The sequence below is a fragment of the Hipposideros armiger genome, unplaced genomic scaffold (assembly GCF_001890085.2).
Source record: "Hipposideros armiger isolate ML-2016 unplaced genomic scaffold, ASM189008v1 scaffold_91, whole genome shotgun sequence".
Taxonomy (NCBI): domain Eukaryota; kingdom Metazoa; phylum Chordata; class Mammalia; order Chiroptera; family Hipposideridae; genus Hipposideros; species Hipposideros armiger.
Window position 1 is genome coordinate 1,654,690 of NW_017731441.1, and position 23,561 is coordinate 1,678,250.

Consider the following 23,561-nt stretch of genomic DNA (forward strand, 5'->3'; position numbering starts at 1 on the left):
GTTAGCCTTTGCAGATTACTCTGAAAAGATAGTTTGTGGGTCTCAAATTTCTCTTCAGGTGACTTCTGGGAGTTACTTTCAAATGGATTTGAATGTCATCAGTGCCGTCTGTTGATAGTACACTTCACCCTTGAGCGATGCCCTAGGTTAGGGGCACCAATTCTTTCGCTGTCGAAAAGTTGGGTAAAACTTTGGACTCCCCAAAACTCCCCAACTTCCACTGGTGACTGGAAGCCTCACTGATAACATAAACAGTCTATTACCATACATATTTTATATGTTATATGTGTTATATACTATATTCTTATAATAAAGTAAGCTAGAGAAAAGTTATGAAAGCTATATAAGGAAAATATATTTACAGTATTTATTGAAAAAAAAAATCCATGTATATAAGAGGACCATTGCAGTTCAAACCCATGTTGTTCAGCGTCACCTGTAGTTGGTTTCATTGCACACTGTTATCCTTTTAAAGTACAGAAATGTAGTGTGGACTTCTTGCTGTCAGGTCCCATTTTTGGAGTTGAGTGGGGGGCTTGAGAGCTAGTGGAACTAGATGCAGCTCTAAGAACCAGCCATTGCCTACTTATAAGTACATACGTCAGGAACGACTGCATCACTTTCTGTCTGAAGTTCCATTTTTGTGTCTTATCCTCTGTGTGTGTGTGTGTGTGTGTGTGTGTGTGTGTGTGTGTGTGTGTGTGTGAGAGAGAGAGAGAGAGAGAGAGAGAGAGAGAGAGNGAGAGAGAGAGAGAGAGAGAGAGAGAGACTCCCTTTTAAACAAGGGTACGTAACTGCATTGTTGTCAGCTCTTTTCTTTGCAGATGATGTCACATGGTCTCCCTAGTTTTTGTACCCAAGTAACTGGAAATTTTCCTTTTTTTTCTGTTTATCTTTTAAAGTATAAGGAAAAATATTTGCTCATATTGGTGATCTGTTATGTTAATTATTCTTTAGCTGACAGTTGCACTAAAGGCTTAACTTCTTTTGGGAATAAATCCTTAGTGTTCTCAGATTGCTTGAGTATATTCTAAGGAAAACTGTCCCCATCTGATTTTAAATGTCGGCATTTGAGACAGAAAGATGTGAAACCACATTTTGATCATATCACTTTATAACAATTGAGAAAAAAATTTTAGGATCACAGTGGCATTTAGTATTTCATTTTTTTTCAGTAATTTTATGTGGCTTTCTGATTTTGGACTAGGTTTCTTTTTTTGAAGAATGTGTTTAATGTAAGCATTATAATTTACAGTGTAATTAATGCTTCATTTTCTGCAAGCAAAATGTGCCAGGTCCCAAACATGCAGGCTCCTCTAACTGGTGATCCTGTTAGGATCACTTCCCTGTGAAACAAGATCACTGACTTTCTTTATATTCCAAGTTTCTCTTCTGCATTAAGTTTTGATTTGATTTATAAATATTTTTATTGAATAAACAAAACTGAGGTTTACGTTTAAGATCTTTTGTGCTGTGTGTTTCCAGGTAAGTTCTCAAGCATGTTGGATTTCTCTTCCACTTGGGGAAGTAGAAGAGAAGTAGCTGTGATTGTTGCCCCCTTGTGGGGAGAGACGGCAGTATTGTGGCCGAGCTTCCTGTATTGGTGCCTTTGATCTGCGTATGGTTTCTTGTTTGAAATTGTTCCTCTTTAAAGATGTACCTTCCAAGTGTCTGCATAACGATATTTCTAATGCTTGCTGCAAAACACACTGTGTATTCTTCCTGAATCTGTACTATTTTGTGGAAGTTATATCATTGTTACTTAGTATTTATTTTCTGTGTGCATTTTTTTGACATGTAAAAATCCATGGATTTCTATTGTATTTTATGCATACAGATATATATGCTTTACATACACAATAGAGTTTCTTAAGTTCAAGGGAGATGGGGGAGGACAGAGAAGCAACACGGCTGGCTCTAGGAGTGAGATGCTGGTTGCTGCCGTCACTAAGTAAACGTGGAGGCTCTCGGTCTTTAGTGGGCAGCGTGATGAGGTGCGTGCAGTTGGAAAGTGAACACCACTGAGGGCTGAGTCGGCTGGGTGAACAAATGTTCCATGTCTTCACAAGTCCAGTTTCATGCGTGCATATACATTGACCAGGTTTCTTTCAAATGATTTCTTAAGTGTTGAGTTTAATTTCTGTCATTTCTAGGCAGCTCATTATCTGTGTACAGTAAAGGCATTTCTTGTAAAACTTTAGCTGCTGGTTAGCTTGAGATGACGAGTAATAGTCTCTGCTTGGCGGTGATGTGAGAACTGAAATGTAATTGCTGATCCACAGATCTTTAATGAATAGCCACACACTGCCACTTCCTAAGTTTGTCACTCTGAATAGTTTATTTTTGACATGAAAAAGTGACAGTGCAAGCTGTTGGACACAGTTATTAATTTAGCTGTGAAAGAACAGTGTTTGATATAAATAACCATTTGCAGGGAAAGGGACAAAGGTAACACAGAACCTTGTTTTTTCTTTGTATTGCCAGAAATATTGTGTTGTCTAGCTGTCACTTTTCTTTGGTATAGAATAGGTTTGGGCATGGGTGTGTGCACACACATGCGTGTGTATGTATGTGTGCACATGATGTTAGGTTTCTGAAAGCACCCAGGATGTGGCTTCATCAGAAGATGGGCCTGCGTACTGTTACAAATGCAGAATTTTTAATAGGTAGGAAGAGCATAAAATGTAAGATTTGCACCTCTGAGGCATGTGTGGGGAACCTTGCATAATGTACAGAGGGATCTGGGGTGAGATGGTGTGGAATTTTTTCTGGAATGTAGGAGTGGATGTTCCTCCAGATTACCATAATAAATGAGCACTTACCCAAGCACCAGTGTTACTGGGTGCTGTGGAGGGATATTCTGTGAGCATGACCATATCCCAGTGATGGTGATTAAACATCCTCAGTTTCAAGGACACATCCCAAGGTCAACTGATATGTAGTAATTTTGGGGTCAGACTCAATAGTCTTATCAGTATTAGTTATTCTTTCTTAAAAAGTTTTATTATTTTTTAAGTATCATGTTAAAGTAATACAAGAATGTGAAAACAAAGCAAGTAGGACAGAAGAGCTTATGTGTAAAGCAGAGGTCTCTTGCCCCTCCCCTACCTCCAGGCCCTTAATCCAGGAAGACCCTCTCCTGAGCTGCCTTTCTGTATGCCGCAGCTTTTGTGTTGATTTTATCTTCTGGCTCCTTGTCTACCCTTTCCCTCTCTCCTTGCAAGCTTTTTCTGTATGTTATTATTTTGCTCTCCTGTTGGTTCCCTTTATTGGTGATGCTGAATAATATACTTCAGTCTTTATTTTGTGTCTCATGGACTCTTGGCAGTTATCTCTTGATGCGCCCCACTTTGTAATACGAGGTCTTACCTTGCTTGATCTTTTTCTACCCTGGTTCTGCTTTTGGTCAGCTACGTTCTCCATACTACATTGTCAAGGTTGTCGTGATTGTACTTGGTTCTAAAACCACAACCCACATCCATTCAGTAAATATTTACTTGAGTGACCTTTGTTGTAGGAACTTGGAAAATAATAGTGAAAAAACCCAACAGTGTCTAAAGTTTACCTGAGGTTCCCTGAATAGAAAATTAGGTAGACTAGATGATCGAGAAGGTGATCGTCCTCTCTGCTGGCATTAATAAAAAAGGAGGGGACTTTTATAGAATTAAGAAGAGTAGAGGCATAACTACAGGCATTATGTACATCTTACTGAAGGAGCTGGGAAGACATATAACAAGACAGTTGAAACCTAATAGGAGTATAGGATTGAGGACACTATGGCAGCAAAGAAATTGGTGAACATAGAGATTAACCCATGTAGAATGAGTGAATGACATGACCAGTGTGGGGGATTTATAAGTGAGGTGACAACAGTAATACAGAAGAGGAGAAGAGGGAGTTAGAATTAGGAGTTGTTCTTAGGACTTAAGTTTCTGGAGGAGGCAGGCTGTAAGGATTAACTCTAGGCTTTGTGGGGTCATAAACACTCACGGATAAAAGGTTAACCCTGAGAACAGAAAGCAGTGGACATGTAACTTCCAAACAAGTAGAAGAGGAAAATAAGGAATAGTAAGAACTCTCATTATTTCAAAAAGAGGCAGAAAAAAAAAAGCCTGTGATCGTTGAATCTTAATTTATTGCAAGAAAGGGAAGACCTATTGCTTCCGTTGGCCCTAGGAAATGCAGCGCCAACTTATGTTCTCAAGGTTTTCCCACTCTTCAGTATCAGTGAATTGTACCATTTTTTAGCTATCAGACACACCCACCCCATAGAACTAATGATAGACAGACAGATACCCATGCACAGAACTAATGATAGACAGACATACCCCTCCCCATTGAACCAATGATTGATACACACACACACACACTCACACTCACACTCACACACACACACACACATACACATATACACATACATCAACACACCCCATCCCATCCCACCTCTGCCATGTTATCAGCAAGCACTTCTTCAGTACCTATTATGCTTAATAAATATCTCTTGAATGGATATTAAATGAAAACCATACAAATTAAAAATATTTGAATCTTTGCAGCGTTCATGACTGCTTTCATTGTTGTCCCTGCTGTGGAGGTTCTTAAGGCAGGGTGGTTTTTCTTGTTTTTGCCCCTGTCGGGGTTGCTTTCCTTCTTGTCTATTGCCTTGACCCAGACCCTAGTGTTTAGAGAGACTTTTGCATTCTGAGTGATCAGAATCCCTAAAAGACAGTCCAGACCGTGTGTCTTGATGAATGTTTTAATTTTGTTATACGATCAGTCAACATTTTCTTTAATTCTGTTTGAGTAGTATTTTCCCTTTACTACACTCCTAAGCTATATATGTAGTTTACAATTGAGTGTTCTTTGATGACAACAGTGGAGCATAATCTGTCAGAGATTTTTAGCCTGAACTGGGGGAATGGGCTGAGTGATGCACAGCTGTGAAGGTCGCCAGCTCCCTGGCCTCAGGGAGTTGAGCATGAAAAGGAGGTGCAGGTACTCGGATGCCTCCGTTGCCATGTGCAGGCCTTCTGTTCAGTTTTCCCGTTGTGGTAATTTCAGCTGCGGTTGCTGGACCAGCAGTGTTGGGCTGTAGGGAGGGGCTGGTGGTTTGGTCGTCTTAGTGGTGATCAGTAAAACTACGTTACATTTTTATTTCAGAAAAACCTGTCTCTCCCAAATCCGGAACATTGAAGAGCCCTCCCAAAGGATTTGATACGACTGCCATTAACAAAAGCTATTACAATGTGGTGAGTAATTGTGAAACATTTTTAAAGAAGAAATTTTTTGAATGTCTCCAAACTCAGCAATGTAGAATATAAGTGTAAAGTACCTAGAATGTGGAGAAGGATAAAAAATAAAAATTATCCATTATCTGCCACACAGATAGAGCCACCATTTGTGTTTTGGTATATTTCCTTCTAATCTCTTATGTATTTTATAACATTCCTATATTTCTGTTTTAATGTATATATGAAATTATACCTTATTCTCGTCACATAACTTGTATAGTGATTATATCCTCATATCATTACAAATTTTCAAAAATTATATAAAAAGGTGTATAATGTGTTTTAAAGATTTCATGTGCATCAGATGCCCTTATACTCATATTTGGAGTCGACTGTAAGTACTTTAGATCAATATAATTTCTAGTTTATTTTGTATCTTAATATAGTCTTTCCTGGGATATTCTGTGCGTGCATGAGTGTGTGTGTGTGTGTGTACGTGTGTACATACTCATGTATGTAAATATATAAAAATAGGATGAAATTCGAGGAAAGTGTCTAGACATACATAGTAAAGATAAGTGTTACAGCATCCTGAAACTTGCTGCATATTAAAACTTAGCTTGAGCAGTTGTGAGCCTAAAAATATCTGAGGTATTAAATCTAATATCTAATCCAAACCTTGTTTGTTCCTACACAATTGCATATTGTACAGAAAATAGAAAATGATATTCTTTATTTGTATAAAATTTTACATTGCTATTATATATCTACTTGATATGATAAACTAACAAAGTAAACTTTTAAAATATGAATATGTTTTGAATTCAGTGGAAAGTGTGCATTTATTTAGTTATGTTTTTCTCCCACTTTCAGTCTTTTCTTGACTGGAATATAAATCTGAGGCCATGAGACCTTTGAATTTTTAAAGTGAGATAGCAACTGCTTAGTAGCCCTTTTTTCATGAGTGTTTCACTTTTTGTACTTTTGTTAAGAAATTGTGGAAAATTGTGGCAGATTTGAATATGAGCAGTTGTACCACACTGACCTATTTCCACAGCCTTTTCTGTGAATCTGCATATTCAGCTTTCTCCTAAGCATTTTCCTTCCATTAGCTCCCAATCTTACAGGACGAGTTAGCCTGGGGAAAATTCATTCATTTAAGAAGTATTTATTAGGTGCCCTCTCTGTGCCAGGCCCTGTTAAAGGCATTGGGCATATAGCCGTGAACAGAAGTGGCAGACATTTCTCCCTTGTCAGCATATGTTCTAGTGCGTGGATACAGTTAATTGTTTTCTCACAGCTCCTGCATCCTCTTCATCCTTTCTCTTTACCGCTCCCGTTCACTGGTCGCCTGGGCGTGATGCCACTGAAAACACCACACTAGCAGTCTTTGACTCCTTTTCCTTGTGTTGGTGAACTCCACATCTTCTCTTCCTGAGGTATACTTCATTTGAATCCCATTCTGCCTCCCTGATTTCTTCTGTTGTTTCCATAGTCGTCCTCTGTTCCATCTGGACTCTGACTTCCATCCCCAACTCAGAATGGTAGAGTCCTCAGCATATCCTGTACCCGCCTTGGAGGGGCCCCCTTCCTTTCCTGATTGTGCTCGGCTCACCACGTCCCCTTCAGGCCTCGCCTGTTGGATGTTTGTTCCTGGAATGTGGTTCTACTACTACCTTTTTGGCTTTTTAGTAAATAATGTGTTAAATGTGTGGGGTTTTGCGCATAGCCACAAAAAGACACAGTGGAAGTCTTTTTTTATGGTTTTCCAGGGCTTCTTAGTAGGAAAACTTTTTAACTCGTGGAGCTGCCTTTTTCTCTTGCATTCTCATGTGAGACATTGGGGAAGGTTTCACGTGGTCATTAATGCAGTTGTAATCCATCGCGATGTTCCAGAGAGGGAGCCACTTATCTTTCACTGGAGTTTAAACTAGTCCCTTCTTCCTTTTCTGTGGTTTCGCTTTCCGTGGTTTCAGTGACCCATGGTCAACTGCGGTCTGAAAATACTACCTGGAAAATTTCAGAAATAAAAAATGTGTATGTTTTAAATTGCACGTCCATCTTAGTATCGTGATGAAATCTCTTGCCATCTTGCTCTGTCCTGCTTAGGACATGACTTATCCCTTTGTCCAGCGTATGCACACTGTGCCTGCTCCCTACCTGTTAGTCATTTAGTAGCCAGCTCAGTTTTCAGACTGATGCAGTGCTTGTATTCACGCAACCCTTATTTAATAATGGCACCAAAGTGCAAGAGTGATGCTGGCAAAGAGAAGCTGTGAAGTGCTTCCTTTAAGTGAAAATGTAAAAGTTCTTGACTTAATAAGGAAAGAGAAAAAATAAATGATATGCTGAGGTTGCTAAGATCTGGAGTAAGAACAAATCTTCTATTCGTGTAATTGTCAAGAAGGAGGGAGAAATTTGTGCTAATTTTGCTGTTGTACATCAAACTGTTGTATTATCGTTGTTAATCTCTTACTGTGCCTAATTTATCAAGTAAACTTTATCATAGGTATGCATGTATAGGGAACAACATAGTAAAGTAAACAGAGGGTTCAGTACTATCCACGGTTTCAGGCATCCACTGGGGGTCTTGTTTGGAATGTATGCCCCGCATATAAGGGGGTACTAATATACGAGGTATGACAATTAAGTTTGTGAGCTTGTTGCAGTGATGTTGCTAACCTTTTTTGATATCAGAGGAATTTATTCATTATGAATTTGTACCAACTGGACAAACAGTTAACCAAGTTTACTATTGGGAAGTGCTTAAAAGGCTGCACGAAAAAGTCTGACAACCTGAACTTTTCGCCAACAGTTCGTGGCTTTTGCATCACGACAAAACACCAGCTCACACGGTACAGTGAGGGAGTTTTTAGCCAGTAAACAAATAAGTGTATTGGAACACCCTCCCTACTCACCTGATCTGGCCCCCGATAACTTCTTTCTTTACCTGAAGAGAAAGGAAATATTGAAAGGAAGATATTTTGATAGCATTCAGGACATTAAAGGTAATATGACGGCAGCTCTGATGGCCATTCCAGAGAAAGAGTTCCAAAATTGCTTTGAAGGATGGACTAGGCCTGGCATCAGTGCGTAGCTTCCCAAGGGGAGTACTTCAAAGGTGACTGTAGTGCATCCATTTATAATTATTAAAAATATAAAATTTTGCATGTTAAGTGCAGTAAGCAAAATACAAAATGATATAGGTAATGTGGTTTAATTAGGTAAAAATGTTGTCATAAAAGATAGAAGGGAGTGTGCCAGAGTGGTTTCTTTTGGGTGGCAGAATTTTATTGTTTGATAATGCAAGTGGTAATGATTTTGGAAGATTACTTGGGCACCAGAGTCCAGACTGTGTTGGAGATGGAAGCAAGGCATCAGAGACCACAGATAGGGGCACTGGGGCCTCAGACTTGGAGAGTGACAGTGGAAGGACGAAAAAAAAAAGTCCAGCTACTTTAAATAGTTGATTAGTTCCTGTGACAGAGCCAGGCACCACTGTTACCTTCCTTTTCAAATGTGAAAACTGTTTGAAATCAGCCTGTTTTCAGTGTCTTAGGTCAATGAATGATCAGGAGTGTCTTTTGCTTTAGGTGATGGAATGGAGGGGGGTCAGGCTTTGTGTGTAGTGTTTGTGAGCTCTGTGGGTGGGCTGGCCCGGTGGAAGCCTTAGTTGCCTGTATAGTGACTGCATTGTAAAATTAGGTTGATATTGCTGGCCTTAGCCTTGTAGTATTGTTAAGAGGATTAGCAGTGGTCCTAAGGTATCTGGGGAAGTACTTGGCCCTTAAGATGTTTTCGAGGTTATTAGGAAGAGTATTTAGGAGCGTTCGGGATGTTAGGCATCATTGAGGCCACCATATCATTCTGTTTGCATACAGGCAACCCGTTTGAGGATTCCCCGGGAGAGCTGTAGTCAAGGGTGACAGGGTCATATAATTCAAGGAAACGTGTTTGTGACATGCCTGAGCTTGATGGATTTTGACAATGAAAGAACATTAACTGCACCTATAGGATGGTAGCAGGCATCTTTCCTGATCGAGATCAGAGAAAGCATTTCTGTTGTAGAAGCTGGATGCCCACCCCTAGAGAGTGAAAGGTATTGAGTCACTTCTTTTAGGAGATAAGGAGTTTCCACAGTCATCATCAAAGAATGAAGTTTCTTAAATATGTTGATCTAGGAAATTCAGGTCCTTAATGACCTTATATGTTCATGATATTCTGTGGTTTTATTTTTCAGGTTTTTGGGGACACTCACTTCTACCGAGTACATTACATCAGCACTCTTTATGGGAAGAGCGAATATTTCTCCTTTCATTTATGCCAAATATTATGAAAAGGCAGGGTAGCTTTTGCCTTTGAAACATTGTAAATATGATATAATAGGTAGCAATCATGAGTTTTAATAAATGTCCAAAATAGACGTGCATCTTTCATAAAATGCTGTATAAACATCCAGGGACCTCTCCTGTGCTTCAGAGAATCGTGTCCGTGCCTTTTCCCGTTGTTCCTTGAGTTGCCTGGAACCTCTACATGCTGCGCCAGGGAGAGGGCCTGAGCCTCTGACCCGACATCATACGTTTACATCAAGCAGCCTGACCTCAGCCCTCGTTTTGTTGCTTTTACCATTTACTTGTTCTTTTGCTTCTCTCCACCTTCACCAAGATTGCTTTTCAATCCTGTGACATCTGATGTGTCTGCCTGGGCCTGTGTGTGGATAAAGGTCCATTATTCCCTTTCACGTGCTCTGGGGATTATAGAGGGGTGTGCAGCTTTGCTCTTCCTGTGCAGCCCATGGCTTCCTGTGGAGCTGTTGCCCTCCTTTCTTACATCCCACCCACATTTTGTATCGACAATGAGGGGTCTGCTGAAGTCTCTGACAAATTTTGCTCCCATTGTTTGTGTATAATTCCCTTTTTTTTATATAGTCCAAGATCTATGTGAACGTTTTCAGGTGGTAGCAGAAGCCTGGCTCAGAGTAGTAGCTAAGCATTTGGTGAATGAATGAAGGAAAAACTGAATTGTTTAATTGTGGGAAGGGCTGTCTTATAAAATAATTATCTCCTGACTAATGGAGTCGTGTAAGAAGTAGCTCCAAATAGGATTCCATGTTAGAAGGCTATACTAGGTGGTTTGTAAGATTCCTTCTGCTTTAAGTCAAGGAGCTGACACTCTTAAGATATCTGTCAACCCCATAAAATCCCTTTTTGTAAAAAGGGGAGACAGACCCGTAGACAAGTGCAGTCCCAGGTAGGACGTGGCAGGGCCAGGATTTGTGCCCAGGTTTGCTGGGCTCCCAAGGCCAGCTCTTTACACATCATGGTGCAGTTGTGCCATCAGACTGCGTGCTAAGGCCAGCATCCTGTGGTGAATACATCATGTGGCCCTGCAGCTTTTGCTGTAGTAGCTATTGTATAGTAAGCCTTTAGCATTTGGAAGAAATACATCCCAAGACCTTGTGAATCCCTCAATTTAGAAATACTGTAATAACTTCTTTCAAAAGGGACAGTAGCATGAAACAAACTTTTACATGGCCCCTCCAGACTCTTTTGGAGCGTTAATGTTATTAAGTATTCAGAACATGCAGAGCTCAGCAAGCTCCATTAAATCAGTAATTGCCAGTGGGGGTGGGAGTGGGGCTGCTCCCCATGTCCTCATGGCTTTGGATTTGTGGAGCCAGGAGGGGCTGTAGGAATTGCTTCCTCCAGCAGCACTGCCCGTCCCTTCCTTCCTCTACAGTTTGATAGTTTATCAGTGGCTCAAGTATTATAATTTATTTGGAAATATTAAGTACTAAATACAGTTTAAATAGACTGGGTTGGAAGGAAACGTGCAATGATTTTTTCCCCTCCTGGTGCGGGAGGGGCTGATTGGGTGGGTGGAAGAGGGGTTAGAACAGTTGTGCCATTCTTGTGTTCCTGGTGTGCTTGTGAACCAGGATTATTTTAAAATTAGGTTTTAGTTTATGATGATGATCTTTTATCTTATCTGGATCAAATCTTTAAAAACTACCAGATATTTTTCATTTTCAATATAAAACATGATAGCTACCAAGATTTGCAATGAAAGTTGTAACTCATTTGTAAAATCAGCGATACCAAGCGCTCCTTTAGTGCTGGTAATAATAAAATGAGTTTCTCTGTGTCTGCAAGGTAATGAAATCAGTTGTCCTTTGTTTTGCTTCGCTGTAATGGCTGACAGTTCAGGGATTGTCTGTGTGGCTTGCCTGATGTCCTCCTCCTGTGTGGCACCATTGTTTGACTGGACGTGGTTCTCCACGCCTCATGCCTCAGGGAGAGCTCGTGCTGGCTGAGCTCAGCCTGGGTCGTTCCTTCTTCATGGCTGTGGAGTAGAGGCTGTCCTTCCTGTGAAAGCTGCATGCATTCTCTGGTACCCAGCCTTCATGTGATGGAGCTTTGGCAGCCGGGCTGTGCGGTCTCATGGGGTCCTGCAGCAGCCAGAGTGTGCAGAAGTCAAGAAAGGGGAGAAAGGTGATGACTGGAGTATATAAATGGGCTCAGGAGCTTATGGGCTCAGGAGCTTAGGGAGGAGAGACGTGTGGCCTCCTGGCAGAGTGGACAGACAGTCAGCGTGACTTGGTCCTGCGTTGGTGGAAAAGCTAAGTGTAACTTGGATTGTTTGGATGGGAGATTATAGAACTTGTCTTTAGCAGTTATTTGAAGGTAATGTTTACAACTAGTTGAAATGAACCAACTTAACTGTATTAGCTTTTTGGCAGAGAATTGTTTTTGGTACATTCTTACGGGAAGCTTTTATATCTGCATGCTGTGCTTAATGCTTCCATTGACAAAGCGTTATTTTATTCTTCCACTCATAATAGTGATGTTTTCTCACACTTTTACATTACCTGGGAACTGTTATTTCTGTTTTAGAAAATAGGTGTTTAGGTTTTCAAGTATGCTTTAACCACTGTTGCTAATAGTTCCTAATATTTGTAATTAAGACATGAAATCATATAGTTTAACCTTTGTTTTAAAATTAAAAGAGGACTTTTCATTTTATATATCTGTGATGTTTTATTTTCATTTTTAGTTCAGGGATCCATTATACTTTGTTTATTTCGCGTTGTTTTTGAAGGATGAGGACTTGTTTAAAGTATAGTTCTCTGATGATGCAGTGGCTGGTATCACACTGTGTTCTCTGTCCACCAGTCCTTTGACATTTGTGTCTGCTGAGTATTTCTTCGAAGGAAGACATTGTAATCATAGGATGGGCACCCAGATTCCCCCACAAAAGAATGAACTCTGGAGTGGCCCCTCCTCCCTCTGGCTCACTCCACCAGTCTTCCATGAATAGACCCATTCAGGGCGAAACCAGTGTTCAGTGTCGCAGTGAAAGAACCTCTGACTCTCTTCAACTTAAATAGTGTAGTATGTAAGTTACTTAATCAGGTTTGCATTTACTCGTGAATGACTGCACTCTCTCCCCTAGTGCACAGAAAACAGTAATGAACAGAATAATAATCCATGTTGCTTTTATTAATGCTATAAGATTTTAGCTTAACGGTTACTTTTTTCTTAAATGTTTAAACATGCATTTTGATTATCAAAAACTAGGGGGCGAAACTGAGTGTGTTTGATAGCTTTATTCTGTGCAGTTTCTTTTGTATGGTTAATTTAGGATGATTGGTTAGTTTTGGAAGACCTAGTATATGTTAATACATGTAGTAGATCCTCAGAAAACACATGCAATGTAATTTTCTGATTAAAGAGGATACTGGTTTTCTAACACAGTGGGATGAAAAAAGTAGTTGAGGAAGGGATGTCACTTTCTTCACTTCACTCCTGTCAGGTCCCGTAGAAGCCCTGACTCCTATCCTTAGTCTGGTAGCTGGAGAAGACAGTATTGGGTAGTGCAGTGTCAGAGAGAGCTAGCCCCACATTCTGGCTCTGCTGTTCACTAGCTGTTTGATTTTGGATAAGTTCCTTAATGTCTTTTCCTCTGTAAAAGCAAAAGGTTTAGTGAGGATTAGAGGTCCTGTATGTAGAGCCCCCGCTTGGTGTGGGAGTATTGTAAGCATGGGTAATTAGTTTAAGGCTTGCCTCTCCATCCGGGCTCCCCCTGCAGACCTTGGCGCCTTCTTGCCTGGCCTGCCAGGAACATTTGCTTTTGGCGATGACTGACGAAAGAGGCTTGTGTTTTATTTAGTTCAGCTGGTTTGCACTTTATATTTATCTCTCAGTTTATAGGAGTTGTTGTTTTGCCTAAACTTGCTACACTAGTATAGGGTATCAAGAGACATTTAATTTTAAGGTTGATTTATAATTATTCGGCTACCTTTAAATAAAGTACAGGCATACCTTGGAGATATTGTGGGTTTGGTTCCAGACCACCACAATAAAGTGAGTAATACAGTAAAGTGAAGCACAATAAAATGACGTAAGCCTGTAGTGGCTCTGTAGTGGTTGTTTTACACTGACGGACCTTTAATTTTTAATAAATGTGTGTAGGATGATCGGAGACTATCATATTCTCTAATGAAGGTCTCTAGGTCCCAGAAATTGACTTAGGTTTGCTAGATGCAATCTAAAGAGAAAACTTCATGCTTTTTAAAGTCGAAATATACTTTACATATGTTAAAATGCATAGATTTTTAAGGGTACAGTTCAGTGAGCTTTGACAAGTATGTATGTATCTATGTAACAACCATCCAGGTCACAACATAGAACATGTCCATCACCCCAGAAGTTTATCTCATGCCCCTTTCCCCATTGTCACCCCCATTGATTTCTGTCATCATATAATAGATTAATTTCGCCTGTTCTTGGACTTGCTATAAATGGAATATGCAGGATGTGCTTTTTGTGAATGGCTTCTTTTGCCCAACACAGTGTTTAGAGATTCATCCATGTATCTGTGCTTTTGTGATTATCAATTGTTCCTCCTTTTTATCTAAATAGACCTGGCAGTACTTATCTGATGATGGAATTCATTCTAGCCTCATTCTAGGTATACCTGTGTCAAATGTGCTTGGCAGTAAGATGAAGTCAGTGGTATAGCCTTACTAATAGTTTATTACGTGGATTTAGTAGTTAATCACAGGGAATGGTGATATTAAACACATTAGTATTACATAGAAGCAATAATGTGAATTGAACAATGGCAATGAACTTTCCAAAGCTTATAAATCTTAATGTCAAATAATACTTATCATTTATTGTAGGTGCTACAGAATATTTTGGAAACAGAAAATGAATACTCTAAAGAACTTCAGACTGTGCTTTCAACCTATCTGCGGCCATTGCAGACCAGCGAGAAGTAAGTTAGATGATAAATTGTGTTAACTGTAGAATAGGTGTCACCTTAGGCTATTGCATTGTATTTTCAGAGAATAGAGGGTGAAATACTGGAACAGACAGAATTCAGTATACCAGTTTGCCTTAGGCATAAGCAATTTGTTGATTATGTTAAGTCTTTAATAGGACATTGGGATGGGAGAGGAAAGCAATATAAGTAAAACTGGTTACATATTTTTACTGTTTTTTTTTTGGCTCTAGGTTAAGTTCAACAAATACTTCGTATTTAATGGGAAATCTAGAAGAAATATGTTCTTTCCAGCAAATGCTTGTACAGTCTTTAGAAGAATGCACCAAGTAAGTAAGATGGTAAAATTGACAAAATTCAAATTGGTATAACTGGTATTTAAAGGACCACGTTTAACATAATTTGAGAATTTACATTTCTAAAGATGGAAACTAGGTTATTTTGAATCTTTTGGGTATATCAACGTTTATAGTCAAAGCTGTGCTTTAGACTATCTAAATTTTACAGTAGTGGTGTCTGAAGGAGGGATCTACTGACTATTCAGAGAAAGCAGAGGGCTTCACGTGAGTGGTGATTTTTAAGGTGTTGGGGGGAGCGGGAAAGTAGAGGATGAAGAACCCCTGAAGAAGAGGAGGGAATGGCATGTGAAGGAGCGTGGAGGCACCCGTGGCTTAGATCCTACGTGCTGCTGTGTGCCACACGGGGAGGCATGTGTGCCCCCACCCTGAAGGCCGTCTTCCCAGCTCGTCTCCCAGCATGTGTTGCTTCTGGCCGTCAGGAAGCAGGAAAATTGTAAAGCACTACATACATAATGTGCTGTTCTGATGTATTAAGGACTTGGTTTTGTCACTTTCCCAAGATTTTTTTTTTTTTTTGATGGGGGTGGGGAGGAAGGCATGTTCTGGATGATCGGCCATCAAATTTTTTCTCTGTGACTATTTTATGTCCTTTGTTAACATTAGACATTAAAGGATATTTATTAAGTGTCTGCTAGGTGTTAGATGACTTAAAATCATAATGCACATGAAAAGTTTTGAGATTTTACTCCACTAGGTGATATTTGTTGTTTATTTACTTGTGATCTTGATAAAGGAAAGTGACGCATTTATATTTAATTTTGTAGCCACCAGAAGGACCAGAAAACTTTTTTCTCTGGGATTCTGGCTGGCCTCTGATTTTCCTTCCAGTTTTTTGCATGAGTCTTTCTCAGTCTTTCAAGTGGTGAGGGGTGGCCTGCCCTCTGTGCCAGCAGCTTTTTAAATTGGTAACAGTTTGCCATGCTGAAAGTAAGTTTGCTCTCTTAACTTTGGCTTCAAGGTTTCATCAGGGCACTTCCTATTGGAAGGGGTGGCAAGGAAGCTGAATGCCCGTGTAACTAAATACTGTCTTTCAAACAGAAATTCACATTGGTTTTCCTTTTGCAGTATTTCGGGTTTGCTTAAAGTGACATTACTTACATGACCATGAATAGAGTAGTTTGGGAATCATTTTGCTTTCCTTTTGGTGAATGAAGATCATTTGTCAGTAATTTGGGGGTCTTTGCAAGAGGCCACCCCTACTATGCACAAAATGGAAGTAAATGTTTGCTTCTGCTTTTCCCACTGGTTGTAGATCATGTGGACCAAATAAACTAATATTTGTATAGTACATTTTGCAATTCCTCTTGGAAGCCTCATGCAGGCCTGTGAAATAGTTAGGGCAGATATTACTCACAGTATAGATTTAAAAACTGAAGTTCAGGGTGGTAAAGTAATAATGCTTTAAGTCAAATATCTAGTCAGGCTTCAGTCCTTAATGTTGTGTCTGGATTTGGTATGACTTAGGTATTATTTTGGTCAAATTCCTTGAGGTATGGTACATAGATAGGAGGTGTTGGATTTTCCATGGTGAAATGGAATGTTTGAGACTAGCTTTCCTTACCAACTATTTCCTTTCTTTCTTTTTTTTTTATTGTGAATATTCTGCCCAAATCTCAGAATTCAGAATTTTCTGAATTCTGCCCAAATCTCTGAAAACTAAGACAAAATTCAGGGTTGCATCCTCTAACTCTTGTTCCTGGTTATCCCCCCACCCCCCACCCCCGACTTTCTAGCAGCTCAGGTTGAACGAAACCCTGTATTTTCTCTTGGGGCTTAGCTCTCCCACATAACACTGGCCTAAAAGCAGAGAAAACAGGAGACTGCTCTGTGCCCTTTCTCCAAATGTCAGCCCTCTTCCACAACCTTTCTACTTCTGATGGCTGTCTGGTGCCTTCAGGTAGTCATTTTATATTTTATTCAAAGTTTCTTTGTTATCTGCAGGAGAGTCAGTTTTATAGGAGCAACTTGGCTATAACCAGAAATGGAACTTCCTAGGTGTATAGAACCTACTCAAATCATGGTTTTCCTCCCAGCCTTACAGGCTCCTTGGAAGCATGTTTTCTGTACTGCTTGTCTGTGCTCAGAATTCAAAACAAGGCAAACTATAGGCTCCCTTAAAACATACTCATGCTGTTTGGGAATTCTGCCCAAATCTCTGAAAACTAAGGCACAGAGAGGTTGAGTGACCCCATGAGGACCTGTAGCCCTGGTGTCTGAGTGCTGTGGTCCCCATGGTGCCCACGGCACCTGAGAGCTCTCCTTGAGTGGGACCCTGAGGTCACTTGCTTAGTCTCATTTCTTGAAGTTGCCTGCGGATCATGGACAGACTCTGCGGGCTTCATTGAGAACGGCCAAGTGTAGTGAGTCTCACCCAGCCCTCAATGCACCCAAGTGGACTGAGATCACCTTCAGGTTGCTCTCTCTCTCCTCTCTGAATCTATAGATAGTGAATTGTGAACCTTTCACTAGTTAGAAATACCAACAAGAATAAATGTATTATGGGAGATATTGTTTAGCAGTTTTATGATTTCATAAAAGTTTCTCCTGGGATTCATACATTTTTCACTCTAAAAAAGGAAAAAAGTCTCTTTGGGCATTCCCTTTTACCTTTTGCAGTTGCTCTCATTGCAAAGACTGGATTGTCTGTGTCAACACAAGTGTTATCAGACTACTGATAACACCCTACCTGTTATCAGATCATTGATAACACCCACCCGTTATCAGACAATTGATGACACCACACCCATTATCAGATCTTGGCACTGGCTCCACCAGGAGGCTACAGGTGGAAGTGGCTGACATTAGCAGCCCCAGGCACCATTTGTTCTTTGCACCTGACCTCCACACCATGTTGGTGCCTTGCCTACATATTATCATACTCTGAAAAACAACCTTGAGAAACCCAAGAGAACCAAAATGAAAATCCACTATTTTAATTCTTAAGTCATATTCTTGGATTGATGGTCTTTGTAAGTTTTGCTTGCTTGTTCCATTAATTCAGTGATCTAGATCAGGGGTCGGCAAACTTGAAACAGAAGAGTCTCCAGGGTCAGCAAACTGCGGCTCAGGCTCTGAAGTAAAATTGAAAATGAAAATAAGACTATCATAGTTTCATTTATAAAATTTTTAAAGGATATTATTCACGTAATGGTGATTATGTAAAAATATATTTATGGCTCTCGAATAATTTTTACATTGTTGTGAGGGACAGGATTGGCTCTTCTAGGGGTCGGCAAACTTTTGAGACGGAACATACCCAAAGAGCCGCATGTGGCTCACAAGCCACAGTTTGCTGAACCCTGGTCTACATGGTGTTATGTGTGAGATGTGTTGACATATGACCTGGGCTCTTAGAAAGACTCATGTAACTTTTCTGAACTCTGCTGGTATCATCTAGTGAGTATGGATTATGAGGGCTTTATAAACTGTGAAGCCGTTCATACGGTGGTGGCGAGTTTAGTGAATTCTTGCAGAATTGGGTTGAGAAAGGTATTAAAACTCTCTAAGGCCAGGCTCAGTGTGACCAAAAAAAGAAATAAAACCTTGTGTAATGAAATAATTGTCCATGCATAAGCCATACTAAAATATGCCTTAGTTTTAATCAATTGATGAAATATAAGAAATGAAAATCCATTGATCTAGATTTTAGGTACATTCTCCTTTGAATACATCAGGGGCTGTGGTACTGGATCAGGTGGGAAATGAAGTCATAACGGTATATGGCACAACACTGAGCAGTATTTATGCCACCATCATCATTCAGTCATTTTCATGTGCACATCTCTGACAGTGTTCTTCTCCCATTCATAAAACTTTGGCATCCCATCATTTTGTTACCTTCAGTCCCCTCAGATAGGCACTGGAGTTTCCCTGTTAGAGCTCTCATTCTAGAAGCCAGGCTTCTACTGTTTCACTGTGTCCCTGAGTATGAGCATTACCTGCTCAAATTCGGTGTGTGATAGTCTTAAAATAGATGTGTCTTAGGTGTCTGGATTCTGGTAGAGAGCAGGTGGTCACGTGTGTCTTCTGGGCAGCATCCCTGCTGGTGTGTCATGACTGATCTTAGATGACTTAGAAAGGTCATCTAAGTCATTCTTTTTTCAGAGGATGTGTGCCCTTTGTGGGCTGGCAGCGGTTTGTATCTCTTAAAGCCGAGGCATCATCAACTGTCTTATATTCTGTTTATTAACTACATTACTATGTAAACTTTATATTCTTGTGTCATATTTCCCCAAAAGATTGCAGTCGCTTTTAAGGTAGACAGGATTTCTTACTCTTTATAATTCTGTTTCCAGTGTCTGAATACATAGTTAGAGTTAATTTGTTGCATCATGGACTGTCCTGCAGACAGAACTGTGGCTAATCCCTGAAGGCTATTGAAACACCCACTTAGGGTTCACACTTGGAAAAGGGTGCTAGCAGTGCAGATGCTAGCTTACTTTGACTTCAGATAAGGATTAAGGAGTGAAACAGTAAAACCCCTGATAAGAAGCACACGCCTGTTGAGGGCTAGGTGGTTTACCGCATTACATTAATGCTCTGGCCAGCTGAGCCATGTTCCTGCTCTGTATTAGTCTTTTCCTCGTGATAACAGTGAGTTAATCATCTTCATTGGTTTGCTTGCTTTTCTATACCTGTATAATTTACTCCTGGTTTATGTTAATTTGTTTTCATGTATTCACATATAGGAGCTACTTATTAATGTTATGTTCTAGAAGAAGTCACTGTGGAGCCTTCTGGTTTTCATCTCTAGCCCTGCTGCATGGGCTCGGGGTCTCCCCTGACGGTCATCCTGCTGCAGCCCACCTCCTCTGTGTTGGATGCTGCTGTCTTCCTCTCTTGTTGCTGTGGTCCATCATTTCCTAGGACCGTCCTGAGGAAACAGTGCATGGAAGGCAGTTAATCCATGTTCATACTTAATTGTGACTCAGATGGAGACAGAATTGAAGGAAGTGGTTTTCATCCATTGTTTCAAGGCTCAGTGTTGTTGTGAAATCTGATTCCTGATTCTTCATTGGAAACTTGTTTTTCCCTCACAGCCTTTAGTGTAGTGTCTTTCTTTGTAGAACCCTGAACATTGCCTTTGATGTGTTTGGTTTGGGTCTCTTTGCATCCCTCGGGCTGGTCCTTTGGGCTCTTTCTATCAGATACTCATGTCTTTTAGTCTGCCCTGTTTTGGATCCTTTCTTTGATTTACTTCTATTTATTTTGTTTGTGTTCTGTATCTGGAACTTGTATCCTGATGTGGAACTGCTTTCTCTGGTCTTTTAATCTTCTCTTTCTTTCCCGTTACTCTGAGAGATATCAGAACTTCATTTCCCAGATTTCTGACTGTTTTGTACTGTCATTTTAATTTTCAAAAGCTCTTTTTTTTTTTTGTCCTGAACGTTCTTATTTTAAAAGTATTCCCCCCCCCTTTTTTTATGGCTGCAATATTTTCTGTTATTCCTGTCAGGATTAAGTATAATTCTTTTGAATATTTTTCTGTTCCCTGAAGAGTAACTGTCATTTCCCCCCTTCGTATTTACCCACCTTTTGTCCTCTGTTATTTTTGTTACACTTTTTTTTCCTAAAGTGTTTGGTGAGACTTCTGAGTCTTACAATAAGATTGGTGCACTAAACACTTGAGTGGAAGTGCTAACCATGGGTTGAATACTTGCTGACTATTGTTCTGTAGGAGAACCCCTGGTTTACACTGTTTTGTTTGCTTTTTCTCTGGGCCAGGTTCCTAGGGAGAAGAGAGGGCTCCTCTGGTTTCCTGCCTCAAAGGGTGTACCCTTTCTGTCTGTGCTCTTGGGTCCTGATGGGCAAAAGATAGTGGGGTGCAGGGAGGATAAGTCAGTGTCCTGTCACACCCTGTTTTCAGCGTAAGGAGCCCCGCTTCCAGTCACTGCTGGTACCCCCAATTAGGAACCTTCCTGTCCAGGGCGATGGACGTCTTGCCGCCTTGCAGACCTTCACCCACCTAGGTTTGAGCTCCCACTGTTCAGGGCCTTATTCCTGGGGGCTCAGCTCTGGTCATGGAGTTGGATTTGCCTGCTCAGTCATGACCGCTCATCATCAGCTTTTCCACTTACAGAGTTGGTTCTGATTCCCCCTTTTTCTGTTCTTTTTGTTCTTGAGAGCTTATGCCTTCTAAAGAGTCATGGTAACTGTCATTGTAGTGTGGATTTGGGGAGGAGAGGGATCAGTAGATGTCCTCAGTGTCTAGTCTTCACCTGAAGAGAAAGGCGGCTTCTGTATTTTTGTGTGTGCTTATCTTGATCTACTTTGGTAGAAAACCTTACTAACTAAATAGCCACATTTTATAATTCTTGTTTTATGCAAAATGTAAGGCTTCATGTCATCTATTTTTCTCACTGCCCAAAGAAGCCTGAACTTGTGGGTTTGTAGCCCCTCTGTGCACAGGTCCTGGTACCTGGATGCTGGAGAAAAGGATGGGAGTTAGTTCACTGTGTTGTGGCAGAGTGGCTTTCAAGGTAGGTATTTTCTCCCTGCTGTATGTGTGATATGAACAGATATATTCTGGGATTTCTATATTATGTTTCCATAGAGGTAGGGTACAAGGAGGTCTTTCTTACTCAAAGTACTCTTTATGTTCACTACTTAGCAATTTTCCTTCTGTCTGTAAAATTTAGGCTTATTTCTCTTGTGTTGCGTGTCTCCAGGTTGCCTGAAGCTCAGCAGAGAGTTGGAGGCTGCTTTTTAAATCTGATGCCACAAATGAAAACCTTGTACCTTGCATATTGTGCCAATCACCCGTCTGCAGTGAATGTTCTCACGGAGCACAGGTGGGTTCACTTAGACATCGTAACCTTTGTGGGAGTACCCTCCAAAACAGTGTTAATAATTCACTTGATTATTCAACCACGAAAATTTTATTTTAATTTCTCAAAATTAGTACTGATACGAAGTCTTTGAAATGCTGATTAGCACTTTTTGTAGATTTTTTTGAAGTCTTCCCTTCAGCCTAGCACCCTTTGGTCAATGGGCTGAAGGAGCTGGTAAGTATTCTGGAACGTAGCTGCAAGTTAAATCTGGGTACTGGAATCATATTTCTCTTAGATCATAAATCTGGAATTACGTGAGATTGAATTAGATTTGATGTAAGAGAAAATGTCCCATTTAAAATTAGGTTTGGGTTTTATAGGTAGAACATCAAATTGGAGACCATTAGCTTTAATTTTTCAACCTGAAACAAAATTAAAACAAGTGAAACAGAATGGACAGATTTTCTGCTAGTTTATTAAGAGAAGGCCATGTCTGTTTCCTGAATATTGAAAGACGACTAAGGAATGTTTTAGTCATTAGAGGACGTTACTTAGTCATTAGAGGACGTTACAGAGCGCAGAGGCTCTGTTTCTGCTTCTAAACAAAACACACATTTTTATAAGTGTTTTAGAAGAATGTTTACAGTTTCTTTTGAAAATAGTTCCAAAAAAATTTAAACTATAAATGGAAAAATAGTTTTAGTAGCATCAAGATAAATGCTACTGTGTTTCTAATTCTAATATTTCAACTTTTAACTAAATATTGGGTTGTTGGAAAAGTCATGATGTATGTTTGCAACAGATGGCACTAGTTCATTTTTGGAAGTACTAGAGTCATTTGCATCTATGTTATTGCTATGTCATTTGACAGCTGACAGTTCTAGCTTCATTCTAAAAAAAAAATTGAGCAATTTGGTTGAGTTTTGGAGATTTTACAACAAGTTGAAGATGGAAGACCGAACTGTGCATTTTTGCCACATTTTGCTATTTTACTTCCATAAAGGGAAGAACGCGTGTCAAGCTTGTGAAAAGTTGCATAAAGTTTACGGTGACAATGCTCTACAAGAACATCAGTGCCAATGATGGTTCACGAAATTCCATGCTGGTGATTTTGATCTCAACGACGCTTCTCGGTCAGGGAGGCCCACCGAGGTTGATGACAACAAAATAAAGGCATTGATCAAGTCAAACCCACGTTACACGACACGAGAGATTGTAGAAGCATTGAACATCCATCATTGAAGCGTTCACGACCACCTGAAGAAGCTGGGATACGTAATCAAGCTTGATATTTGGGTTCCGCATGAACTCAAAGAAGTTCATTTGACGGCGCGTATAAACACCTGCAATATGCTCATTAAACTTGAGGAAAACAATCCTTTTTTGAAGCAACTGATCACTGGTGATGAGAAGTGGATTGTTTACAACAATGTGGTGCACAAACGGTCTTGGTCCCGCTGTGATGATTTGTCTCAAACGACATCAAAAGCACACATTCATCAGAGGAAGGTTATGCTCTCAGTGTGGTGGGATTTTAAAGGTGTCATGTTTTTCGAGCTCCTGCCAAGGAACCAAACAATCAATTCGAATATGTACTGTCGGCAATTGGACAGTTTGAATGAATCCACCATCCAGAAACATCCAGAGCTTGTTAATTGTAAAGGAGTTGTGTTCCAATGCAACAATGCGAGACCACACACAAATTTGATCACCCGTTAAAAATGATTGGAGCTTGGATGGGATGTGTTGCCACACCCACCGTACTCGCCTGATCTTGCACCGGCAGACTTCCACTTGTCTCGCTGTCTTCCAAGCTCCTTGTGTGGTATAACGTTCAATTCAGGTGAGGCTAAATCAGCACGTTTTTCAGATTTTCACAAATAAAGACAAGTCCTTCTATGAACGAGGAATTATGA

The 23,561-nt window shown here is 40.2% G+C and overlaps 1 protein-coding gene across 11 annotated transcripts in view; it reads left to right on the forward strand.

Moving 5' to 3' along the window:
* The window catches only part of ARHGEF7 (Rho guanine nucleotide exchange factor 7), a 133,852-nt gene that overhangs the window by 67,944 nt on the left and 42,347 nt on the right, over nucleotides 1-23,561 (forward strand). For all 11 annotated transcript variants that reach the window (XR_002124319.1, XM_019644783.1, XM_019644781.1 and 8 more), the window contains 4 exons: nucleotides 5,161-5,249; nucleotides 14,416-14,510; nucleotides 14,750-14,845; nucleotides 21,544-21,666. Coding sequence is in view for 10 of the 11 variants with exons in the window: in XM_019644783.1 (XP_019500328.1) it covers nucleotides 5,161-5,249; nucleotides 14,416-14,510; nucleotides 14,750-14,845; nucleotides 21,544-21,666 (403 nt within the window). In the remaining variant the exon portion in view is untranslated. The remainder of the gene's footprint in view (nucleotides 1-5,160; nucleotides 5,250-14,415; nucleotides 14,511-14,749; nucleotides 14,846-21,543; nucleotides 21,667-23,561) is intronic.